Source organism: Fringilla coelebs, assembly GCF_963513975.1.
Source record: "Fringilla coelebs genome assembly, chromosome: 18".
In the NCBI taxonomy this organism is placed as follows: Eukaryota; Metazoa; Chordata; class Aves; order Passeriformes; family Fringillidae; genus Fringilla; species Fringilla coelebs.
Genome location: NC_140044.1, coordinates 6,420,932 through 6,444,397, shown reverse-complemented (window position 1 = coordinate 6,444,397; position 23,466 = coordinate 6,420,932). Strand labels below are relative to the sequence as shown.

At 50.2% G+C, this 23,466-nt stretch overlaps 1 protein-coding gene across 1 annotated transcript; it reads left to right on the top strand.

Annotated features, from left to right (window-relative positions):
• Positions 1-12,524: 12,524 nt before the first annotated feature.
• Positions 12,525-22,594, top strand: OPRL1 (opioid related nociceptin receptor 1; the record flags this gene model as incomplete). Its single annotated transcript, XM_084217845.1, has 3 exons — positions 12,525-12,751; positions 21,379-21,734; positions 22,071-22,594. The coding sequence occupies 3 exons, from the start codon at positions 12,525-12,527 to the stop codon at positions 22,592-22,594; spliced, it is 1,107 nt and encodes a 368-aa protein (XP_084073971.1).
• Between the last annotated feature and the right edge of the window lie 872 nt (positions 22,595-23,466).

Below are 23,466 nucleotides of genomic sequence, written 5' to 3'. Positions count from 1 at the left end.
GCAGTGGCCTGGTGATGTTAGGGGTGAATTGATGCACAAGTGTTTTAAAGTCACCTCTTCCAGGAGGACAAACAAGGGATATTTTAATCCACAGAAGCCAGTGTTTTTAATGCCTCAGTGCTCTCTCTCAGCATATTGCAAAGTAAAAGGAAACTTGGTTTAGTGAATTTCTCTGGCCAAGTGGAAAATATTATAAATCGTTGCGTTTTCAAGCTGTTCCCCCTCATTTTTGGCATTGCAGGAGTGAAATGTTTGCAACCAAGGTGTGAGGACACAGCTCCCAGCACTTTGACAGCAGCAGCATCCAGAAGCCCATTCCCAGGCCATGGCAGATGCTCCACAGGCACAACTGGACCTCAGGACATGCCATTATTTTCACCAGTGCTATTGAATGTGCTCTTATCCCGTTGGGTTTGGGAAGCTTTTATGTAGAATTTGGACTCAACACAGGTTAGGAGGTAGAGGATTTTTTTCCACTAGGGTTTTGGTGTTGCAAAAAGCTGCTGCAGAAGAGCTGGGGATTGTGGTCTGGGAGCATGCTAGAGGAAGCAAAGTCCTGCTTGGGGGTCAGGGTTTCTTCCACAAAAGATCAGGTAGTTTTGGAAGCCCTGGGCGAGCTGCTGATGTGATCTGCACAGAGAGCATAGCCTCACACAGCTAATGAGCTCCAGGGCAGCTCTCCTGCCTTTGATTTGAGGCTTTTCTCCAAGCAGGGATGGTAAATTGTAGGCAGAAATAATTTCTGCCAAGGATCTAACGATGCTTCAAGTTCCTGCAACCTTTCAGATAAACAGGGTGGAACAGTACAGAGAATTTTATAAGGGATCTCTAAAAATGTGCCGTGAACATAATGAAGCAAAATTGATCTGTTGTTTTCTCTCAGGAAACAAATGCTGCACAAGGAGGCAAAAAGAAGATGGGCCAGAAAAATACAGCTGTACTCTCAAAATGGGTCAGTCCTTGGACAGCAGCTGTCCTCAGACATTAATGTTTTCACATTAAAAAAGAAGAAAATTTAGGAGCTCAACATCCAAGGATGAAATCACCAAACAACTCCTTTAAGTAGTCAGCCCAAAGCCACATAAATTCAGGATCTGAAGTGCAACCTTAAGACAGGAGTGAGAGACAGGGAGCTGGGAAGGGGAGCTTGAGTCTGTGATCCATGTCTGGCTGAGATTCACTTTACACATCAAGGACAAAACCAGGGGTGAGCCAAGGAAAAAACCCATGAGCAAATTTCCAGTGCATGGTGCCCTTGAGGAGATGGATGGCAAAGAGAGCAGGAGCAGCCACTGCTCTGCTGGGCTGGGAAAAGCCCAGACATGTCCCTCAGCAGGCTCAGAGTGACACGTGGTCCCAGCAGAAATGATCTTGGAAACCTTCACCCCGTCTGAGTCCCTTGGGGGAGTCCCAGGGAAATCAGTGGCACAGCTCTGCTCTTCTCCAGGGGCAGGTGGGCTCCGGGACAGCCACCCCAGGGCTGGGCCAGAGCCACCAGTGGGCTCATTCTGGGGTCCCAAACTGCATCTGGGGCAATCCCAGAATGGTTTGGGTCGGGAGGGACACACCCTATCTGGAGCCTGAAGTCCCTGAGGCTTTTCCTGTTCCTCCAGGTCTGTTTCACTGGTCCTGTCCCACCCCAAGAGCAAGGAACAGCCTTCCTTTGGCATCTGCACCCTCTGAAGATGCTGCTCAGAGCTGGGGAGGACACAGCTCCTGAGCCACAGCCTGAGGGATGACCTGAGAACTGACAAACAGAATTTCCTAAATGACTTCCTAAAAGCTTTCCCATGTTTTTAAGACATGGCCCATCATCTGAGGCTGTGATGAGGCAGAGATCTGGCTGATGCTTTAATGTACCCCCTGTGAAGGCTCAGCAGTGGGAAAGTGACTTCTGGGGATGGAAAAGGTCTCTGTGTCATTGCTGGGCTGGGAGGAAGAGGATGGTGCTGGCAGACCTGCACAGAGGAGGGGGGAATGTTCCTGCCCAAAGCAGCTGATGAACTGCAAACAGGTTCGGAGAAGTCTGGCAAGGGTAAGAAACCGGAATTCTCTGCTGTGGATGTTTATGGCAGTGCCAGCAGGGCTCACATTTGTGGCAGCATGAATTCACTGCTGGATTCTGAGGCTGCCATAAACATTTCCAGCTCTCCCAAATTCGGGCTGGCTCTCCAGAGCCCTGTGCCTGGCACGGGCAGAGATGTGCTCCAAGTGCAGGCATCCATGTCCCAGGGACCGAAGGAGCAGCGCTTCCCTCCAGCTCCGGGGGCTGCACGTGCTCCATCCTCCTTCATTAGGTTTGGCCACATCTCCTCGTTAAAGAGCAGAAAACCCAGCAGCCCCTGGTTAACCAGGAAATGATTTTTCAATCTTTTCCTTGAGGACGGCAGCTGCACATGATGTTTCTTAGAATAAAAGCAAATCTTTTTTCTTTCTTTCTTCCCTTTTCCTAGAAATTTTCCTCCACGTCATCTGGTTGCCAGAGGTGACATTTTCTGCAGCTGAGGTGCCTGATGTCACGGGAGGAGGCTGTGGAGGACTCTGAGTGTTTCTGTTTCACCTTTTTTCTGTTTATTTTCCATCAAGGTCACCGTGTCTCTTAGCCAGGGTTTGGCTCTGACTTTAGCTGGAGCTGTCAAGAAAAAGTTCGTTGCATCTTTACTTTCTGGGAAAAATGCTGTACAAAGTCAACTGAAACTGCCAGAAAATTTGGATGAAATTCATCTAGGATTGAGCTAGGAATTAAAAAGGGATATGAAAGTTTGCTCTGAACTTGTGATCTTTGTTTGTTCTGTTTGGATCCTTTTCTGTGCGTGCCTTCAGGGAAATCAGTGCACATAACTGAACTGAATCCTCTGGGGAAGGAAAGGAAAAGAAACTAAAAGCTTTTTGCAAAAAATATTCATCAAGCAAAACTTTAAAGCCTAGTGCATTTCCATCTTGGAAATAAATGCCTCCTACAGACCCCCAAACCACCAAGGTTTATTGCAGTTTTATGTGCAAAGCACCTGGGTACAGTGGTGAAGCTCCTTAGAAAATATGTAAAGGATTTGTGCAGGCAAAACCTGTGCCAGAGCCTCCCCCCCTCACAGGAAGGAATTTCTTCCCAATATCCATCTCCCCCTGCCCCAGCAGTGGGAAGCCATTCCCTGTGTCTGTCACTCCACGACCCTGTCCCCAGTCCCTCTCCAGCTCTCCTGGAGACCCTTCAGGCTCTGGAAGGGGCTCTGAGGTCTCTTCAGAGCCTTCTCTTCCCCAGGCTGGACACCCCCAGCTCTGTCTGTCTGCAGAGCAGGGGGCTCCAGCACTCTGAGCATCCTTGGGCATCCTCTGGACTCTTTTCAGCAGGTCCAAGCATCCAAACAGAATATTTGGGTCCTGGTCCCCATGGTGAGTGGGGAAGGACTGAAGGTATCAAACTCTTCCCTTGACACATTGAAGATTGTTTTCCCCTGAAAATTTGGCAAGACTTGCACTTGTCAGTGCCTGTCAGGAAGATCTTTTGCATTTCCCGTCCCCTGGAGTGGAGGCTGCCTATCAAGTGTCTCTTCACCACAGTTTAATGTTTCTGGTAAAGCTACTAATTTGATTTTTAGATTTTGTCTGAGCAGAATTAGCACATATCACACATTGGAGCTGCCAGTTAAGGGAAAAGCCAAGGAATGGTCAGGGGAATGAAAGAAGTTAATCCCTCCTGGGGCTCCAGCAGCAGACAAAGCCCAGATGGTAAAAATCCATGAGATCCTTCTGTGCACATCCCAGAGATGACAGTGCCAGGGGTGATGATGAGCAGGATGGGTCCTGCCCCAGCTGGGAGGGAATGTTTGCAGGGTCAGGGGCTCACTGCCTGGGCTGGGCTGGCCCTGCCCCTGGGGGCAGCTGGAGAGCGTCAGCTGCTGTGGGAGTGGAGCAGACGGGGTGGTGGCTGCACTGCTGCCTGGGGCTGGCACTGACCCTCTGGGTGAGGGCAGGGGAGCAGGGGCAGGCAGCTGGTGTCCCCTCCTGCCATGCTGCTGCTGGAGGAGGCTGGTGGGAGTTTTACTCTCTCAGGGAACACTGGCACCAAAAAGGGATCCTTTTCTGCTGGTATTTACTGATGACATCCCCATTTCTCCTTCTTCCTTTTATCTAATAAATGCCATCTCTCCCACAGGCAGACGTCTCAGCCAAAACATTAAGATGCAGAATTAAGTCAAGGACTAAAAGCAAAAAACCAGCCCAGAGAGGCACATCTGTGGCACTGCTAACCCTTGCAATGTTCCAGCTTCAAGGGAAGACCATCAGGATGGTCTGCTCAGTGTGACTCCCAGAACCTGCTGATGGTGCAGGGGGGGATCCTTGGAGAAGGAGCAGCCATGTCCTTGCTCTGGACAGGGTCACTGACCATGCTGGCAGGGCAGCACAGCAGCAATTAGCAGGATGCTGAGCACCAGTCTCCTCTTCCACAACAGCTGCCTGCCCAGTGTTCATTCCAACACCTGCAGACCTGCAAGGGAACACGTGCTGTCTGTCACAGGCTGGGAATGTCACAGTGAGGGCACTGGAGAGCAGCTCTGGGGCTTTGCAGGTGCTGTGGGAAGACCCACTCCAGGAGAGCTCAGACCCCACTAACTTCCCACCAGTTCAGGTGTCCTGGCCCTGTCCCAGGTGTGGAAAAGCCCAGAGTGTTTTCCCTGGGACTGAAGAGCTGAGCAGACAGTGAGAACAAAGCCATATGCTGCCTGCCAGCATCTCTATCTTGTGTTTCTAAATACCCCACCAGGATCACAGGATTCTTCTCACTTGTGAATTTTATGGGAGGAAAAGAAAAGCCTAATAGGAAGCAGGATGAACTCCATGTTTTCTGCTTCAGCATCACCTGCTGGTTCCAAGGGGAATTTACAAACTCGTGGAAGAGCTGGGGAGGTGTTGGGCAGGAGGTGCCAACCAGCCCATTTTGCAGGCTCTGGGATTTGAAGTGGGATGCATGGGTGTTTCTCTGGAATGGTTCACTACCTGAAAGCTTCAGTGAAGAAAACAAGGGCAGAGAGGTCAGTAAGGAAGCAGCTTGTTAAATCATTAAATTTTACCGTCATGTTCTGAGCTTCACAATGAGGAGACAATAAAAGGCATCCTTGGGCAGGATTTACCAACCACCCTTGGTGACTGTGGCCCTGAACTGCTTTAATTTCTACTTCAAAGTTAGTAGAAAGCAACTCCAAGCATATTGCAAAATCTAATTCACCTTGTCTGCAAGATCAAAGCCTGCAGGAAAGCACAAATTAAACCTCCAAAAATATAATTTCCCCTCAGAATTATTAAAAATGCCATTTCCCTTCTTCTTCTTTTTCTTCAGTCCTCATGCAGATGTTCTTGAGACCAATGGATAGCATGAGATGATGCCCCAGCTTCTAGGGTGACCTCATACACAACCAAAATCTCAAGAGAGGTTTTTGGAATTTTAAAATTCTTATTTAAAAATAGAGTTTTTTAGAACTCTGGGAGAAGATTTTTTTGCTCTTGGGTCTGTTTTCTCACCTGGATTTACCCTCAGTGCAGAATGGGAACCTGATCCACCTGCACCAAACTTCAGCCACAGGGAAACCTCGGCAAGAACTCCTGGAAACATCTGATCCAGAGGTGATGGGACAGAGGGGGTCAGGGCAGGGAGGAAAAATCATTTCCAGGATTTTCCCTGACCACTGCAGATTTTTATTGTGTGAGAACTAGAGAGCTCCAGTCACACATAAGGATGGTAACTGGAAGCCTTCAGCATGCACAGTAATAATGAAAAGTAGAGACACGTGGCAATGGTCTCCAAAGTTTCCCCATAAATCAATTCAGTGCAATCCTAACGGAGTTAGATGTCTAAGGCTGTTTCTTCACTCTCCAAGGCAGCTCTGTCACTGCTTCCTCAGCCCAAAATCTGCAGGTTTGATGCTCAGATGTCAAAATGAGGCTGCTCTCCCAGTTGCCAGGCTGCCCCTGCAGCATTTGTGCCACAGGCTGTGCTGAGGCTGGAGAGGAGCAGCCTCAGGTGACCCAGCTTCATTCCATGGTGAGTGCAGGTGAGGTGGGCTGGGTGGGTGAGGGACAAAAGGGCTGTGTGGGGTGGGGAAGGGGGTTTGATTGTGTGGAGGGTGAGGGACATGGGGAAATGGATCAGCTGGTGGGATGAGGCAAGCTGCTGGGGCTTTAGGCAAGGATGGAAAGGTTTCTGAGGAAGGTTAAATGTCACTTTTGTCAGGGAATAACACAATTTCCTCATCTGGGAGTGAGCTCTGAGCAGCCCAGGGTGCTGGATATCCCCTCTCATGGCCACCAGAGCTTGTGGCAGGCATGGCTGGGTGCAGCCACTGACATCTGTGACACACATTTACAAATGTTCTTTTATCCTGTCAAACACTCAGGCCCAGTTTTTTGGCTTCTGTGACTCAGCACAGCTTTGCTGGAACCAGCCTGTCCCAGCAAGGCTGTTGGCTCTCCATCTCACCCAAAATGATGGGGTTTGGAGTGTGTGCATGGTGCTGCTGCCACAGCTCCCTGTGTGACATCTCCAGAGCATGACAGCCACATAAATAGCATATGTGAGGAGACAGCACATATCTGCTGCTTGCTGCATCTTATTTACATGCATCTCCTCTACCTAACTGGTGGCTCTCCCCAGTTACAGATTTGTTAAAGGCTGCTGCCTTTTCAAGCCTGTGGTGGGAATACATTTCCCTCTGTGGTTGCTTGAAATTTTCAGTAAACATCCATTGTTTCCTCTTGCTGGAAGGTGGAATGAGGGAAGGCTTCTGGGGCTGAGTTCAGGTGGGTTAAAGCTGTGAAAACATCTTCCTTTGGGGTGGTTTATCAGGTATCAGCTGCTATTGATCCACACAACAGTGAGAGCTTGAGTGACACCTCTTTGGGGAGAGCAAGTTCAGGGGGAAGCAAACAGCAAATGGTTTCTGGGTACCTTGGTGTCAGACTTTTTTGCAGTGATTTTGTTGCTCTCCAAGCTGTTGGCTGTATGAAAGGACTGCAGCACAAAGGTGATAAGCAGATCTTTACTTTGAAAGGCTCCTGTGAAATTCACCATCTGAGCACAGAGATGTTTTCCTCCCTAAGGGATAAGAGGTTAAAATGCTGGGATGGTGTTCAGAGGATCTAAATTAATAATCTGCTGCTGTTTCTTGCTCAGTACCTGTGTAAATCCTGCAGCCATCACTGCCTTCCTTGAAATCAGAGACCCTTACTCTCTCAGCCTCTGGGACACCCAAATCATGAGCCTTGGATTATGAGTGCCCATTCCCAGAATGGTGATAAAAATCAGTGTACTAGGCAAGGAGTAATGGGGGCGAGGAGAGCTTGTGTCTTGTAAGATAGAGGGACATGCTCGTTTCCAGGTTCATGAGTTTGAGATGCAAAGAGGAGGAAGACAATAAAACACAATTTAATGCTGCAGTGAAGATTTATGGCCTCATCTGCAGTCACCTGAAGTGATCAGTCCCTTGAAAATTGCAAATAGTGATGGCAGACAATAAAAGATCAGTGAAGTTGGTACCACTGTGTGTTCTTTCTCCTGCTGGAGCTTGGGGGATTTTGCTCTAAATTAGTTTTTGGTGAAAGCAAGATCTGCTCTAATTAGTTGTAAGTAATGAGGATCAGGCCTAGTAGCACACAGAGTTTTCTTAAAATGCAGGTGGCTGCTGGCACTAATCCTGGTTATTCTCCTTACCATGGGCCCTGTAGATGGGTAGAAGAGAAATGCAGAGATTTCCTCAGTATTTGTGCTTAAAATGAGCATGAATTACACTTGTTCTGCTGTCCTGCTGTTTTGGAAAGAGGAGCCCATTGACTCCAGCTTTGTTAGCCTGGTGGCCCTGGGAACCAGCTGATCCTTCAGGAAATTGTTTTATTGTATAATATGTTCCTGTAAATCAGTTCCTTGCAGCCTCAGGAACTGGCAGGGAGGTCCCCAGCCAGCATTAAGGTGGGCTGTCAGGGTACAGAAGTGTCACCACTGGGCAGGTGAAGCTGCCCCTCAGGAATGTGGGGATGGATGAGCTCAGCTGCCTTTCTCTGCTGGGCTGGACCTAAAATCTGTGTGTGAAAGGCTCAGCTTGTATTTGTGACTGGGTCTGGGAGTTTATGGGATGTACTGGGAGCAGCCACCTCTGATGGGGGCTGGACCATCACCCTGCCTTTACATCTGAGATCTTCTCCCAGATCTGCTCCTCCTGAGGAGCTCAGTGATCATGGAAGGGAGATGGGGACTGTGAGCAAGGCAGGACCTGGCCTGGGACATCCCACTGACCCCATTCCCCCGGCTGGCTCTGGGGTTCAGGCAACAGCCCAACACAGGCTGCAGTCAGTGGGATTCCTTTCCCACAGTGTGTTTGTCCCCAGGCCCATCACTGCTCCTTGGGAACAGTTTTTCTAGTTTTCTTTTCATTCTAGTGCTCAGCAATGCAGAAAAGAGTCTGCAGAGGTTTGTGTCGTCTCTAAAACGAGTCTGACTTGAGGAAGTACAAAAGCTACAATGAATATGTATTACTGGAAATCTTGAAGAAGCCAATGTCCTCTTCTTTTTAATAGATGTTATTTCTCATTCTTTGAATGAGTCTGCTGGCCATGGAGGGCAGATAATCCAGTTGTGGAATCTTTCTTGTCTTGTGTTGTTTCATGATTTATAACACCATGCAAGGAAGAGAATTTATCACCACTGTCTCAGGGAAGTACCACTGAATCCCCTTGTAGAGGCTGCTCTGGAGAAGTGGGGTTTAGGGTTCAAGAAAAGATATTTTCATATTTTTATCTCTTTTGATTTATTTTTTTCTTGTTTCCCTGATGCTCTGCTGACCATAAATCTGCAAAGATCATCCAGTTCTAACTCCCCTACCTTAGGAAGGGATACATCATTGCTAAATTTTTGTCATCATTAATGTTCTAATATCACCCATTACCAGTGGATGTGGGCCAAATTTAGCTAATTAGCCTTTGGCAAACCATTAATCAGGTGCCCATCATCCCAGGAGCGACAGTTGCATTTTTGAACCTTTGCTTTCCAGCACACTCCACATCCCCCCAGCCTTTCTCCTGCTCTTTTCCAGCTCAGGTGCTCATTCCCTGCATGAAAAAATGATTTTACATCTTGAAAAATTAATTCTCTGCTCATGATGGCCTTGATTAAACAGGTTGACAAACCGTGCTAAAGGTGACAAAACAGCTCTGACATGCAGACACCTTCACCCCCTGAAAGGAAGGGCAAAGAAAGAAAAAATCCCTGTGGGCTGTTGCTATTATGAGATGCAGGTGGCTGAGAGTAGTTTTCTGCAGAATCAGCAAAGGTTCTCCACATTTAGGAGCAATGTCTGTAAAGTTAAACTGGTTGAGATGGCAGAAGATGCAATTACTGACACTTGAACTGGATTATCTTGAAAAAATCAAGGATTTTTCGTCCACAACTGTTGCAGCCTGCGCTGATGCTCCCGGAGTTTGGGGGTAGAAATGGTGAAGGTGTGTGTGGCTGCCCCATCCCTGGAAGTGTTCAGTGCCAGGTTGGATGGGGCTTGGAGGAATCTGCTCCACTGGAAGGTGTTTTCAGTTCCATGTTGATGCCCTGGACTCTCTGTTGTAGGTTCAGCATGTCCTAATGGTGTGTGAGAGCTGCTGTCTCCCCAAAATCTCCCTGGGCACCCCCTGGAAGAAGGGTGGCTTTTTGTCCTGTTCTTTTCTTGGCTTTTGTTACCTTGCTGTCTGCTGAGAAACCTTCAAGCTGAAGAGCTGATCTGTTTCTCAAGGAAGTAGGCTGGGATAAATCCTTTCTGGGTAACGTTGGCAAAATTTAGGTTGCCTTCCCTCCCAGGCTTGGTGCATAGACACCAATGGACAGGAGACTTCTGATGAAGAAGAAATCTGGCAATCATGCTCTTGAGATGATTTTCCTCCTCTCACCCCAGGGACCCTGAGCAGACCATGTGTTAGGATCCCATGAGATATTCTGGAAGGACAGATCTCACCATTATTGAATTATAATTGCAGTGAAATCATGTGAAGCAGCAGGATTGGGACTGAAGGTGCAGCATGACCGTCCTGGGCTTTTTTTCCCCATGCAAAGAGGGCAGGGATGAACACTAAGAAATAACAAGAGGGATGGATGAGGGGATTTTTGGAAGGATACTTATCCCAAACACATATCTTGGCTGTCAGTAGTTCAAAGTGCAATCCTGATCCCTCTTCCTGCAGCCTTTTTGAAACACATCTCTCAGGCCAGCAAGAAAACCACAAGATAATAGGTGAACCTGCTGTATTTGCTGCTCTGCATGAACAAAAAGGAGAGTGGGAAGGGCTGAGAGCACTTGTTGGGGTGAGAGCCAGCAGAGAGGAGCAGAGCTGAATTTGCAAACACTCTTCCCGTCAGCTCCAGGGCTGTCCAGCTGGGAGCTCTTGCACTGATTTACTGCTGTCCTTGCTTCAGCCTTTGGAAATCAATCCACTGACAATTAAGGTAATGTCTGGTCTAATATTTATTTCACACTCTCATTAATGGACTGACAAAACCCCACTTTTTGAAGCAGTGAGACTGTTCTGTTCTGCAGGAGGGCTGGAACTCTGGGTCATGCTTTTTCCCCTTGTCCCTGTTAGAGCTGACATCTCTCGTTGAAGCTTTCAAGAAAATTGCCATGCAGCACCACACCTTAGCATTGTGTTCCTGGTGAAGAAGGTGCAGCTTTTGTGCTAAATGTCCCCAAATATGCATTAAAGGAGAGCTGGAGCACAAAGGGATAGCCCTGGCTGCCTGCTGGGGCCCAGGAGCTCTGTGTTGGGCTGGCTGTGGGTAGGGAAGAGAAAAAACATTTGGTGCCCAAGAGCTCATGTTCTTTTTCTCCATCTCTTGGGCAAGAGTGCCCTGAATTTGCTTGGGTCTGTGTGTGTCTCTGCTTGTGTCCCCAGCAGTGAGAAGTTTCTCCAAAATGCTGGGAAATGGCTTCTTTGGGGAAACACTGCAGATGGCCAGAGGCACCAGAGCAGGGGGCTCTGGTACTCAGCAGTCAAAGCACTTTGGGAGTGGGTCCCAAAGTCCCAAAGTGCACCTGGGGGACCCTGCAGCTCCTGGGAAATGAGTTCATCAGGGTCAGTGTCCCACAGCCAGACTGGGAACTGCAGGTACCTGTGGGCTCTGTGTGGATCACCCCACCTGGAGGTGAGGAATTTACCACTGCAGCTTCTGAAATACCTAACTCAGATGAGAAGTGCAGGATGGTTTGGGTTACCAAAATCACCTTTAGTTAATGCTGCTAGAAGAATACTAAATAATAACAATTTTCTCCTCGTAGTTCTCGTTCCTCCTTGTATTTTTTTTTTGCCAGTTTCTAGGTCAGATTCCCCATTCCGCTGCTCCTGCGCTAGAACAGCGCTCAGGTTGCACAATTGCAGAGGAGGGAGGAATCTGCTTCCCGAATCCCGAGCTCCCCAGCAGCCTTGCCCGATCCTTCCCTTCTCCCCAGCATCTCCTGCTGGGAGCCCACCCCAGGTAGGCTGGGGGTCGGGGGCTGCTCCAGGGGGGCTTTGGGGGGCTTTGGGGATGCTGGGGGATGCTGGTCCCCCCTCGCCGCGCCGGGGGTGGGACGGGGAGGCCACCGCAGCTCCCGGGGCGGGGGGAGGACGCTGCCCGTGTCTCGCAGGTGTGGGCTCGCCTTCCCTTTGCCGCGTTTGGTTATTTATCATCCCCCCCCCCCCCCCCCCTTTTCCTCCTTCCCCCTCCCGCTTTTCTCTTACGCAGTGGGAGCAGCCCGGCAGCCTGGCTCTGCCCAGCCGCCCTCCGTCCTCCCTCCCTCCCTCTCCCTCATCCCTCCCTTTTCCTTAAAAACGTGGGCTCCGGGGTGCAGCCCCCCGCGCTGGCAGCAGCCCTGCCTGGAGAGCATCCCCTTCCCCTCCTCCACCTGCGGAGCCCCCGGCTCTGCCCGCTGTCCCCCATCCCCCGGCCCGGGGCGCTGGATACGGCCGCGGGCAGCGGAGTCAGCTCGGGAGCTGCGCTAGAGGGGACCCGCCGCAGGTGAGCAGCCGCCCGGGCTCTATTGCCAACTTCGGGCTTCTCCTGCTGTTTTGGGGTGGTCTGGAGCGCTGGGGTCGTGCCGGAGCCCCGCTGGCTCTCGGGCGGCAGTGGAAGGTCTGGGGGCACAAAGGCGACAGTGGGGGACTCACCGGCCCGCAGGGATGGCAGAGGCAGGTGGGGACACGCAGCCCCCGAAGGAGGGAGAGGGGATGGATGATGTGTGCAGCCCGCACTCCCCTGCGCCGGCGGTGTGCAGATACGCGTGATCCCCGGGAGCTCGGGATGCGCCAGGCTCTCGGGGTTGCATCCCATTAAAACGCTCCCGGGGCGGGGGGCTGTGTTCCGTCGCGGTAAATCATCCTTCTCCCTGGGAATAAATCACCCTTCCCCAGCGTTTCTCGTGCACTTGCCTCGCTTCGGCCCCCTGCCCCCCCGTTTGATCAGCAGATTTTAAAGCCGCCTCTTGCTGCCCCAGGTCCTTGGCGCAGGCTGCTGCTTCAGGATGGACCCGCTCTTCCCTGCCCATATTTTTGAAGACCCCGACCTGAGGAAGCTGCTGAACGACTCCTCCATGCTCAACCTGAGCTTTCTGCCCAGCAACTGGTTCAACAACAGCACCGGGGACGGTTTCCTGCCGCTCAGCATCAAGATCACCATCGTGGTCGTCTACTCCATCGTGTGCATTGTGGGGCTGGTGGGCAACTGCTCCGTCATGTATGTGATCGTCAGGTAGGACACCGGGGAGGCTCCCGGGACCCTGGGAGCGGGGCAGACTTTCCCTCCCTCGATCCCTGCTGTGGGTAAACCCCAGGTGCTTCCCTGGGGTTAGGGACGTGCTTTAGAGGTAATGATGTGGCATTTGTTTTATTGTTTTGGTTTTATTTGTTGTTTTTTTTTCCCCTTCCTAGGCTGTGATGAAGGTTTCTGCCAGTTTTCAGCTGCCCTCTGGTGCCTCCTAAAGTTTAACCCAGAGAATGGAACAGAGTGAGCAGATCTGCTCGAAAAATGGGTCTTTTTTTCCTTTGTTTTTTTTTCTTTTTAAGGATCTGTATGTCCCTGGGGAGGGCAATGTGCTGGGAGCATTCCACTGCCAGGGTGTGCTGGCTCCTTAACGGGACCTCTCCTTCCTGTGCTGTGTCCGGCACCCCAGCTGTGTTTGCAGGTGCTGCTCCATCTGGGAGCTGGCTCTTTCCAAAGCTGAACCTTGTTGCAAAGGAAAGAGCCTGCTGGGAAGCTTCCTTTTACTTTTACAGGAGGAAAAAAATCACAAGTGTAGGTCTTCCAACCCTTTGGAGCCTGCAGACTTAAATAAGATGTGAGAGGACGCTGCAGAGTTGAGGGCAACTTGTTTGGCTCCTTGTGCTGAAGTCAGGAGGGTGGGGGGGACCCTTGCAGAGGGACAGCACAGAGCCTGCACCACTCCATCCTCCCTGCCCATTGTTGGCATTTTGGGTGTCTCTGTCTGCTTCTGCTGTGGTTCAAACCCTTCTGGTTCTGGGAATCAGAAACCTTGTTCGCCTTGTAAGTACAGGATAAGTTTGTGCAGCTCGTAGGGCTGTGATTATGTTAAACCCAGCATCCCCCTCTGATCTCTGCACCCTGCATGTTAAGGAGGGAGCTTCCATTTTATCCACATCTTGGAGCAGATTCCTGGTGCAGGTGGATGCTGCCAGCACAGAAAAGACAGGCTGAATCCTCCAACAGAAGAGGAAAGTATTTAGCAGGTATCCAGACACTGATGAGATTGTCTTGTTCCTGCCAGGAGCCCGACTGCTTCCAGAGCATCCTTCCCTGAATAACTACAACTTGGCTGGGGGAGATGCTGTAAAATTGAGTCTTTGGTACCAGAGGTTGCTGAAGAGTGGTTGGATCTCTGTTCCAAGGGCAGAGTGATGTGACTGTTCATCAGGCAGCCTGTGCTCTTTTAGCTGAGCAGTTTACGGCACAGAGAGGGGATCCCATTAGCCCCAGGGAGTCTGCAGATGCAGAGAGGAGGTTTGCAGTACACTGGAGCCATGTCTGGACAGCTCGTGCTCCTGCTCAGTGTGGTAGCAATTGTTGGAGTAGTTTGTGGGTAAGTGTGTGAGTAGTGAGGCTCTGGAGCTGGAAGCCCTTGTCTGATGATGGTGATGTGGCTGCCCAGGAATGGCAGCCCCTGTGCAGCAGAGGAAGGGAGTCCTTACCCCGGGCAAGAGCCTTGATGTGTGTTAGGAGAAGCCTTGGCAGAAACCTTCCCCCTGTCTGCAAAGCTCTGGCGGGATGGGCACAGCAGGATCCTGCTGGCCCTGCCCAGGGCTGGGGCTGGAGCATCACCAGTAATGAGTGTCCCAAACTGGGGTCCTGTGCCATGGCTAACCATGAAAATACTGGCTTCTGCTCCACTCCTTTTTGACTTTGTTACCTTCCAGCTGGATAATTGGCACTCAGGGATTTAGCTTTACAATTTTCCATGGAAATGTAACTCTTTTTGTGTGTGTCCTCTTGTTTTACAGTTTTTAAGCAACTGAATACTGAAGACAGGTGCCACCCCAACCTCCCTCAGGTTTTTCCATTTCTCTATTTCCCTTTATTCAGAAATGGAAAGTGTTTGCTGGGGAGGTTATACCTGAGCTAGAGCATGTGTAGGAGCTGCTGTTCCCCACCCAGTTCCTTTGGAACTCAGCACTGAGCTGAGACCAACGCTGAGTTAGAGCCAAGGCAATGACCCTTGAGTTGATGAGTATCAGCTTCTGGTGATCTCTGCTCAGGATTCCTCTCTCCTTGCCCTGTCTGTTCAGGTCAGGAGCAGGTGTGAGGATGAACTGGACTCAATATCAATCTCTTGACCCTGGCCATGCACACAGATTGGTGAAGAGTTGCCAAATTGTGGCTGTACAGGGAGGATGCTGATGAGCTGCTCAAACACATGCTTTTCTCCTCAGATTAGAGCTCTGATATTTCATGCCCTGAGTAGCACCTGGTTTTCACTAGGTTGGAAGTTGGTTGCTGCTAAGCCAACACAGGGTTTAGGGGCTCTTAATTATAAATTAATGGAAAATTTTATCATAATGATAAATTAATTAATGGAAAAAAGCCCTTTGTGCTGCACCCTTATCACTGTGGGTAATGTTCATCCCAATAAGCTTTTTTTCTTTCTATGCTTTGGCAATGATAACCAGGCTTCAACATATTACACAGCCCAAGGAAAATGGTGTACACTACCTTCCAGAAAAAGACTGGTGGTGTTATAGACAGTAATTGTTTCCCATTTTTAAGGGAGCTGGGAAATAAAAAGACTCTAATACCAGCACTCAAGGAAATTGAAGGCATCAGGAAAGCTCATTTTTTTGTTCCTCCTGAACGAGTTTTCTGCAGCATCAAGGGAAAAGTTTTAAATCTCCCGGTATTTCACAGAGAAGCACAAATTCAAAGCCTCCTCTAGGTTTCCCCCTCTGATGTAGAAGCCAGCCTACATCTCTATTGTATTTGGAATGATTTAACATTTGGAACTATTAATTCATAGAGACAGTCATCGTGTGACTGTCAGTCCCTTCCAGTGCTGAGCAGCACCAATTGGGTAGGATGGAGAAGGGCTCTTGTCAGGGCAGGATTTCCTGGGCAGTGAAGGGCCTGCTGTGGGAGCATGCCTCCTCTGTGCCTTTGTTCTGCTGGCTCATCCTGGAGCTCCTTGCCAGCAGAGACGAGGCCTCCCCTCCCTCCTCCTTCTGCTGTTTGCTCTCTTCTGCATATATTTCCTGTTCTGCTTCTTAATGAATGTGAAACAAGGAGCTGAACAGAGGGTTTGGGGAAAACCAGGCTGCTGAGATCCCTCCGAGCTATTAACTGATGTCTGCAAGGCTGCTTGCCAAAGATTTTCCTATTTAGGAAGGGAAGCAAAGGGAAAAGAGGGTGTATTTTTGTATTTTTGGCCCTGGGGGTGGGGCTGACCCAGGTGTTGCTACAGTGCTGTGACAGAGGCCCCAGATCTCTGCCAGCCATGGGTGACCAGGCAAGGGACAAGGTGCAGCTCGTTGTCCCCAGCTCCACCACGCTGCTGTGATGCTCAGCAGTGGGGATGTGGAGGACTCCATTCCTCCAGTTCAAACCCCCCTGGGAATGCTGCCTCATTTCTGGGACACTCCTCATGGCTGTGGCAGCTCCCTGTTGGGAGCCTGGCAAAACGCTGGGGATGCTCAGCCCTCTCTATGGCAGAACACCTCCCAGAGCATTTTAAGCAATGTTTTGGGCAGTTTAGGGCTGTCAGGCCCCTACATTTTCATCTCCTGCCTCCAGGTGAAGCTTTAGGAGGAAAAATGTGATGGGGAGGTGCCTGGACCATGAGCCTGCCTGGGGATGCTGTGCCAGCTGTTGTTCTGCTTGAAAACTGCCTCAGTTCCTGAGAACAGGGGTGAGGGCAGCTGGCTGTGATGAGACAGGGGAAATTAAGTTAATTATGACATTTCAGAGATGCTGATTTCTTAATAGAAAGCTTTCTCAGGGAAAAGCCTGGACCAGCTGTGTGTCTCAGAGCTGAAATGAAGTGAGTGCTTCATGCAGGGAGGACCCAGCAGACACAAGTGGGGCCATCTGAGGCCTTTGTTGTCTCCAGATCTGCCTCTTAGTTTTTCCTTGAAAAACAAAATAAGTAGACATCAATTATTGAAATTTATGGAGAAGTGAAACCCAAACCAAGGGCTCTTTGCCCTGGAGAGTGAGTGGAGCTGGGTGAGCATGGTGGGGTGAGCAGCAGGGGATGCTGCTGGGATAATGGCTGCAGAGGACAGGTCTGCAGCTCCCTGATTTCTGTGTCCCCACGGCCCAGGTGAGCTGGGCTCAGCCCATGACCCACAGCAGCCACACCTGGCCCCTGCTGACACAGGTCCTGTGGCTCTGGTGTGTGCTGAAGGGCTCCTTGTGTCAGCAGGCTGGGGTGGGATGGGTGGGAGGGAGGTGCCCACGTGCAGCAGTGACTCTGTGATGTCTAACATGGGACACAGGTCCCTGAGTTTTTCAGAGCCTGGGCAATTCCCAGGAGCATTCTGGCTGTCAGCAGAGGCAGATCTGCCCCATGAGCAGGGATAAGAGCTGCTGCAGCGTGGATGCTGGTGAATGCCCTCCTCAGACCAGAGCACCATCCCTGGTGGCCAAGCACCTGCTCAGGGATGTGGGATCATCCCAGAGAGCCCCTGGCTGAGCTGCTGAAGCCTTTGCAGCAGCAGCCACAGAGCCTCCTCCCTTGGTGTGGCAGCACATCCACTGTGGTCCCCAGAGAGCACCTGCAGGGCAGGGCTGGGCTGGATTTTCAGAGCTGTCCCCCAGCCACAGAGGTGAGACTCAAGGACAAGAAGATCATTTGTCCCAGGGTTGTGCTCGTCCTGGCTGGCTGCAGATTCCCTTACTAGTCCCTGCTAGTCAGTCCCTGTCTTGCTGGGTAATTTATGGGCTTTTAGGTGCTGTGCTGGTGGCTGCCTTTGCTGTAGTGTCTGGCCTCAGAGTCCAGACTAATTTAAATTTGTCCTTCTCAAACTCTGTGCGGTTTTTTCAGGGCCTGCTGAAGCATTAAGAATAAATCATCTTGCTCTGGTCAGAAGTTCCAGGCTGAGGGGGCTCTGGGATGCTGAGCAGAGCAGCAGGGACGCAGAGAGCACGGTGTGGGTGGACAGCTGAGGGGACACAAATCATGACAGAACGTGCCAGATCAAACATCAGCTCCACACACCCTGAGGGCTGGGAGCAGAGATGGGGAGGGAGAACTGGGGCTGATTTCCACAATCACAGGGAGGGAGCAGCTTGGTAAAAATCCTCTTTGACCCTTTTCTGCTCTGTTTTGCTTCCTGGAGCATGTCCAGGCATGGGGGCAAAGGGTGGCACTGCTGCCAGGGTGTGAGGTGGGGATGGAGGGAGTGCTCAAGGTGAGCATCACTGTCTGCATGCTAATTAGCTGGAGCTGCACATACCAAAATCAGGAGGCTCCAAGAGGCAGAGAGCTCCTGGAAACGATGCTCAGGGTTTCTCAGGGCTGCAGGCTTTGCTCTGGTCCCTCTGCCCGTGGTGTCTGCAGCTCCCCTTTGGGCTGTGGGTTTGCTGCAGCCAGCTGGTCCTTAGCTCCAGCCCTTGCCCTGCAGCCTTGCTGTGGCTGGGTGGAAAAGGGAAAGATGCAAAAACAACAACAGGTCTGCAGCTCACCCCGAGGCTCAGCCAGGGGCAGAACCTGTTCTTGTGAGGAGCAGGTTCTCAAAGCCCCGAGGGTGCGTCTGCCCACCCTTAATGACCTTCCCTTATCTCCTCTCCCAGCCCCTGTGTTCCCCTTGCCAGAGGGTCCACAAAGGAGAGGGAAGATAAGTGCTGAGCTGATATCCAGGTGTTCTTGGGCATCCCAGGGAACAGGAGAGCAGAGCAAAGCAATTGCTGTTGTGGCAAAGGGGGAGCTGGATGCAGAGCTGAGCACCACTCTGCGGGAGATGCTCCATTAGGAAATTACCTCTGTGGCAGAGTGCAAGAAAGTGGCCCAGCAGGGAGTTAATGTCCTCCACGGAATCCACAGGTTTATCTGCAGCAGATTTGTGCTGTGGGGGAGGAGACTGAGGTGCCTCCTATAGCCTGAGAGTTTAATTTTTCTTTTTTTTTGTGCAGATTAAGAGAAAGAACACTCTCAGCTCTGGCGGAAAAGAAAGAGAGGTTAATCCACAGAGAAGTGATTGATTGATTTTTTGTGTGTACTGAACATTCTGGAAATGTTTGGGAACATTGGTTGGTTGGGACAATGGCTGTTGGCTCTCAGCATGTAGAGAAAGTGGTGTAGAAGTAATTAATTAGGTGCAAATTAATTTCACCCCCTTTCAAGAGTGCAAAATCAGCTTTAAATTTTATTGGAAGATGGGTTGAAGGAAGTGGAGGGACAGCCACCTCAGTGTGTCAGAGGAAGGTGGCTCTGCCATCACCTCCAGGAGGTGGTGAGGAAGGAGGCAGAGGACAGGGATCTTGCACTGAGGGATTTTGCAGGGCCAGGCAGAGCAATTGTGCCTGGACTCTGAATTCATGCTGAGAAGTGTCTGGGAGGAGTGGGGCCAGTGGGGCTGGAGGGGTGTGGGCAGGAGCTGAGGGTTTGCTCTGCACACTCTGAGTTCAGGGCTGGCTGACATGCCCCAAACTTCTCACTGCTGGGGACACAGGAGTGTGCAGGGAGGCAGCTCTGTCCCCCATGGATGCTGGATGGGGCTTGGAGGTGGGTGAATTATGGCTTGTTTCTCCCACTGGTCAATGACAAAAAATACAGGAACAACCTTTAATTTTTACTGTTTACAGTAAAGTTGCTCACTATTGCTCAAAATTGTTATTCCCTTGAGTTATGAAGACAGTAAAAAGGGTTAGAGGCATGTTGATGAATTGCCTCTGGCTCCAGCCCTCCTGGAAGGCTGGACTGCAGCAAACTTGACCTTTGGGAAGCTTGAGCCAGCCCAGCCAGGTCTGTGGTGTTCAGGGCAAACTGCAGCTCCCAGGAGACCTTTGCTACCACAATCTTGGGTGACTGCATAATTTCCTAAAGCCTGAGCAGACAATGCTAATTTTTGTGAGAGCTGATAAAGCAGTGATTTCACTTCTTCTTTTTAATCCCTCTCTGCTGACCTGGAGGGGAAAGTGGATCCACTCACAGACCCACCTCATCCCCCTGTGCTTTTCCATGTTTATGCCAAGTGCAAGAATTCAGGGGAAGAAAAACTTGGCCACCCTGAGATGCTTCAGGGCACTGGAGGCTGCTGTAATTCTCCTTAGGAAATCCCAGAGCTTAAAGCCCTGGCAGCTGCCTGGTTATGTTGGATTTGCAAAGGGCTTTTGCTTGTTCATCCCATCACAAAAGGAATGGCACCAGTATTTTCCTTCTACTGCTTTTGGTTATGTAAGTTTGTCTGAGCTGGCTTTCTAAGAACTTGTGATTGATTTCTGGGCCAGGAAAAGCCTCACTCAGGCTTGTGTGGGGACCTCAAAGTATTTCCAACAACGTTTCCATCAGTGCTCACCTCCAAAAGCTTCCCTTGGCTTTCAGGGTCAAAAATAGGATAATTTGGTTTTGCTTTCTGAAGCTGCTTTCAGACTTCTGATACAAGCCCAGCTCAGAGGTAGAAAAAATAGACTTTACAGTCTGGATCGTGGCTCCCCCGTCTGCTTCCCTTGCAAACCTGGCCAGGTCACCATGTGTCCCAGCAGAGTTCAGAATACACCAGTGGTAATGTTCTGCCAAGCGTTCAAATCATTTATCAAGAGATGAAGAAGCTCCGGGGAGGGCACAGCACAGAGAAGGGAAATTAGGGGTTTGCTGTTCTGGATCAAATTGGCAAAAAGAGCTTTTTAAGTCAAATCAGACCCTGTAATATTTTAACACGTATCAGGCTGAAAATAGTGCAGCAGTTTATGGGTAGAAGCGTTACCCTCAAATGAACTTGCACTCTGTTAATAACATCATTGTCTGCCATTTTTGGCCATGTTTCTGCTAAGGCCATTAGTAGAGTGAATGATGGATGAGCTGTAGTTTTAAAATTACACCTATTTGAGCTCTTATTCTGCCCATGAGAGGAATATCCTGGAGCTGAAATGTTAGATTCAGTCACAGAGTCACTGTTGAGCTTCCATTTCTGCAGACGCTGCACGTCCCCCTGGATAGGTGATCACAGCTGGCTCTGCATCATTTCCCAAGTGTGAAAAGGAGATGATTGCCATTAGAGCAAGGTGACTCTTCCTTCAGGGCAGTCAGATTGTGTGGTAAAAGTAATATTGAAATGACAAAAAAATCTTTAGGGTTTGACTTGTGACTTTATTCCTTTCTCTAGAAAGATCCATTGTGATATTCTGATTTCTGATTCAAACCTAGCTCCTCACCAGTTTTTGGCTGGCCAGGGCTGGCCATTCTGCTCTGATTTGACAGCTCACATTAGCCATGCTCTCTGGCTATGAGCCCATATCAAATGGCTGATCAACTTGCCCCTACACCTTTCAAATCAGCTTACTGGCTAAAGCTCTCACCAATACTTCTGATAATGAAGCCAAAGGTAGTGAAATCCTCAGTTGGCCTTATTGAAGTACTTTTTCAAAAAGCACCATCTGAGGTGACAGCCTCAGGCTTTCATGGTGCTCACTGGCAGTCTGGGGGAATGATTCTCCTGCTCATGGAGGTGACTGTGGAGGGGCCATTTGTGGTGTTGTAGGAGATGGGCTGAACTGTGTGTTGAGTGGGAGGCGGAAAGGTGAGGATAGCCAATCTCATTACATAAGAAAATACAGTATCTCCTTTCAAAATCAGCAGAATCTGCATCGATAAAGTTCAGTGTCTGACCCATCATGGTCAGTTGGAGCTCTAACCATTGCTCACTCCTGCCTTTCAGATTCACCAAGATGAAGACGGCCACCAACATTTACATCTTCAACCTCGCCCTGGCTGACACCCTGTGCCTGATGACCTTGCCCTTCCAGGGAACTGACACATTCCTGGGCTTCTGGCCCTTTGGCAATGTCTTGTGCAAGATTGCCATCTCCATTGACTACTACAACATGTTCACCAGCACCTTCACGCTGACCATGATGAGCGTGGACCGCTACATCGCCATCTGCCACCCCATCAAAGCCCTGGACATCCGCACGCCCCACAAGGCCAAGGTGGTCAATGTTTGCATCTGGGCACTGGCTTCTGTCTTTGGCATCCCAGCCATGGTGATGGGATCTGCAGAGAACGAGAACAACGGTCAGTAAAACTGCAGCCAGAGGGAGGGACACGAGAGCCCAGGGAGGGGGGGGCAGTTTCATCACTGGGGTGAGGTCTGTGCTGTAAAATCATCTTAACTCTGCCCCTGCCTCTCTGTATCACTGCTGCTGCTTTTTTAGTGTCAAACATGGAATTGTTATGTGGAGAATTGAACATTAAACATAGAATTGTTATGTTAGGTTGGGAAAGCCCTCTAAGATCATCAAGTCCAACCATTAATCTAACTAACCAAACTAATCTGAATGTGCAGTTGCTTTTCCGCTTGATCTGTGTTTGCTGATCTTCCTTCCTTTTTTGTTTTTTTAACTCTTGCAGAGATTGATTGTCTAATTAAGCTCCCTTCTCCCGTGGACTACTGGGACCCAGTGTTTGGCATCTGTGTCTTCCTCTTCTCCTTTATGATCCCTGTGTTGATCATCACCATTTGCTACAGCCTCATGATCAGGCGGCTCAAGAACGTCCGTGTGCTCTCGGGCTCCAAGGAGAAGGACCGCAACCTGCGGCGCATCACCCGCATGGTGCTGGTGGTGGTGGCAGTCTTCATCGTTTGCTGGACTCCCATCCAGATTTTCGTGCTGGTGCAGTGCTTGGGTGCCAAGGCAGAGAGCGAGCTGGAGCTGGCCATCTCCTGCTTCTGCACCGCGCTGGGGTACGCCAACAGCAGCCTGAACCCCGTGCTCTACGCCTTCCTGGATGAGAACTTCAAGGCGTGCTTCAAGAAGTTCTGCTTCCCCACCGCCTTCAGGACCGAGCTCCAGATGTCCAACAGGATGTGCAGCATCGCCAAGGATGTGGCCTACGCCTGCAAGAACTCGGAGGGGACTAACAATCCGGCCTGACTAGGCATGGAAATCCCCATGGTGGCTGTCGCCCAGCAGAGTCCGACCACCCCCACGTCAGAACTGACTCAGATAACGGCCCTTTAGCAGGACCCCAAAACTGAGAGGTGAGAAACCAAGGAAACAATTGTGAGGGTTGGGAAAACCGGATTCTGCGAGAGCACGCAGAGAAAGTGAGCCCATTTGATGCATTTTTAATTCCAGTGCATCCTGCATTAAGGAACGTGTTTGAAATCAGCCCGCTGATTCCTGCAGAACCCTGGGGGTTTGCAACATTATTGAGAGTTTGGGAATTAAGGGTTTAAAATAGGCATCGCTCCTGGGGCTTACACTTCTGCTGCTGCCGGGAGACAGACAGAATGTGAACTCTTGCATTGCTTTTTTCCTCCCTGGGTGGAGATGTTAACAGCTCGCCTGGCTCACCAGGCGCTTGTGTGCGGGTTTTCCTCCTGTGCCATCGCTCTGAAATCAGACTTTGCTGCAGCCAAAGTGGGCAGGAGCCATCAGACAAAACCCCAGATCATCTCCAGGATGAGTCATCGCACAGGGAAGGAGGCAGGGAGGGAGAGGAGGGAGCTGACGGGAAGAGAAATTCAAACTGCCTTGGAAGGACAGCACCAGCTCCTGCAGATGGGATCTGCAGTGAACCTCCCCTCTCAGAGGGGAGCAGGGTGGGGAGAAGGGACTGTCAGAACTGATGGTGTAGCTCTGAAGAGGAGGAAAAAAAAAGACTGAGGAAATGAACACAATTTCTCATTTACATGCTGCTACTACTGTTTTTTTTTTTAACTCTGTATTTCCAGTGTAATAATGGACAGAATGTGTCTGTATATACATGTCTGTAGTGGAATAGGTGCAGATACATGGTAGGA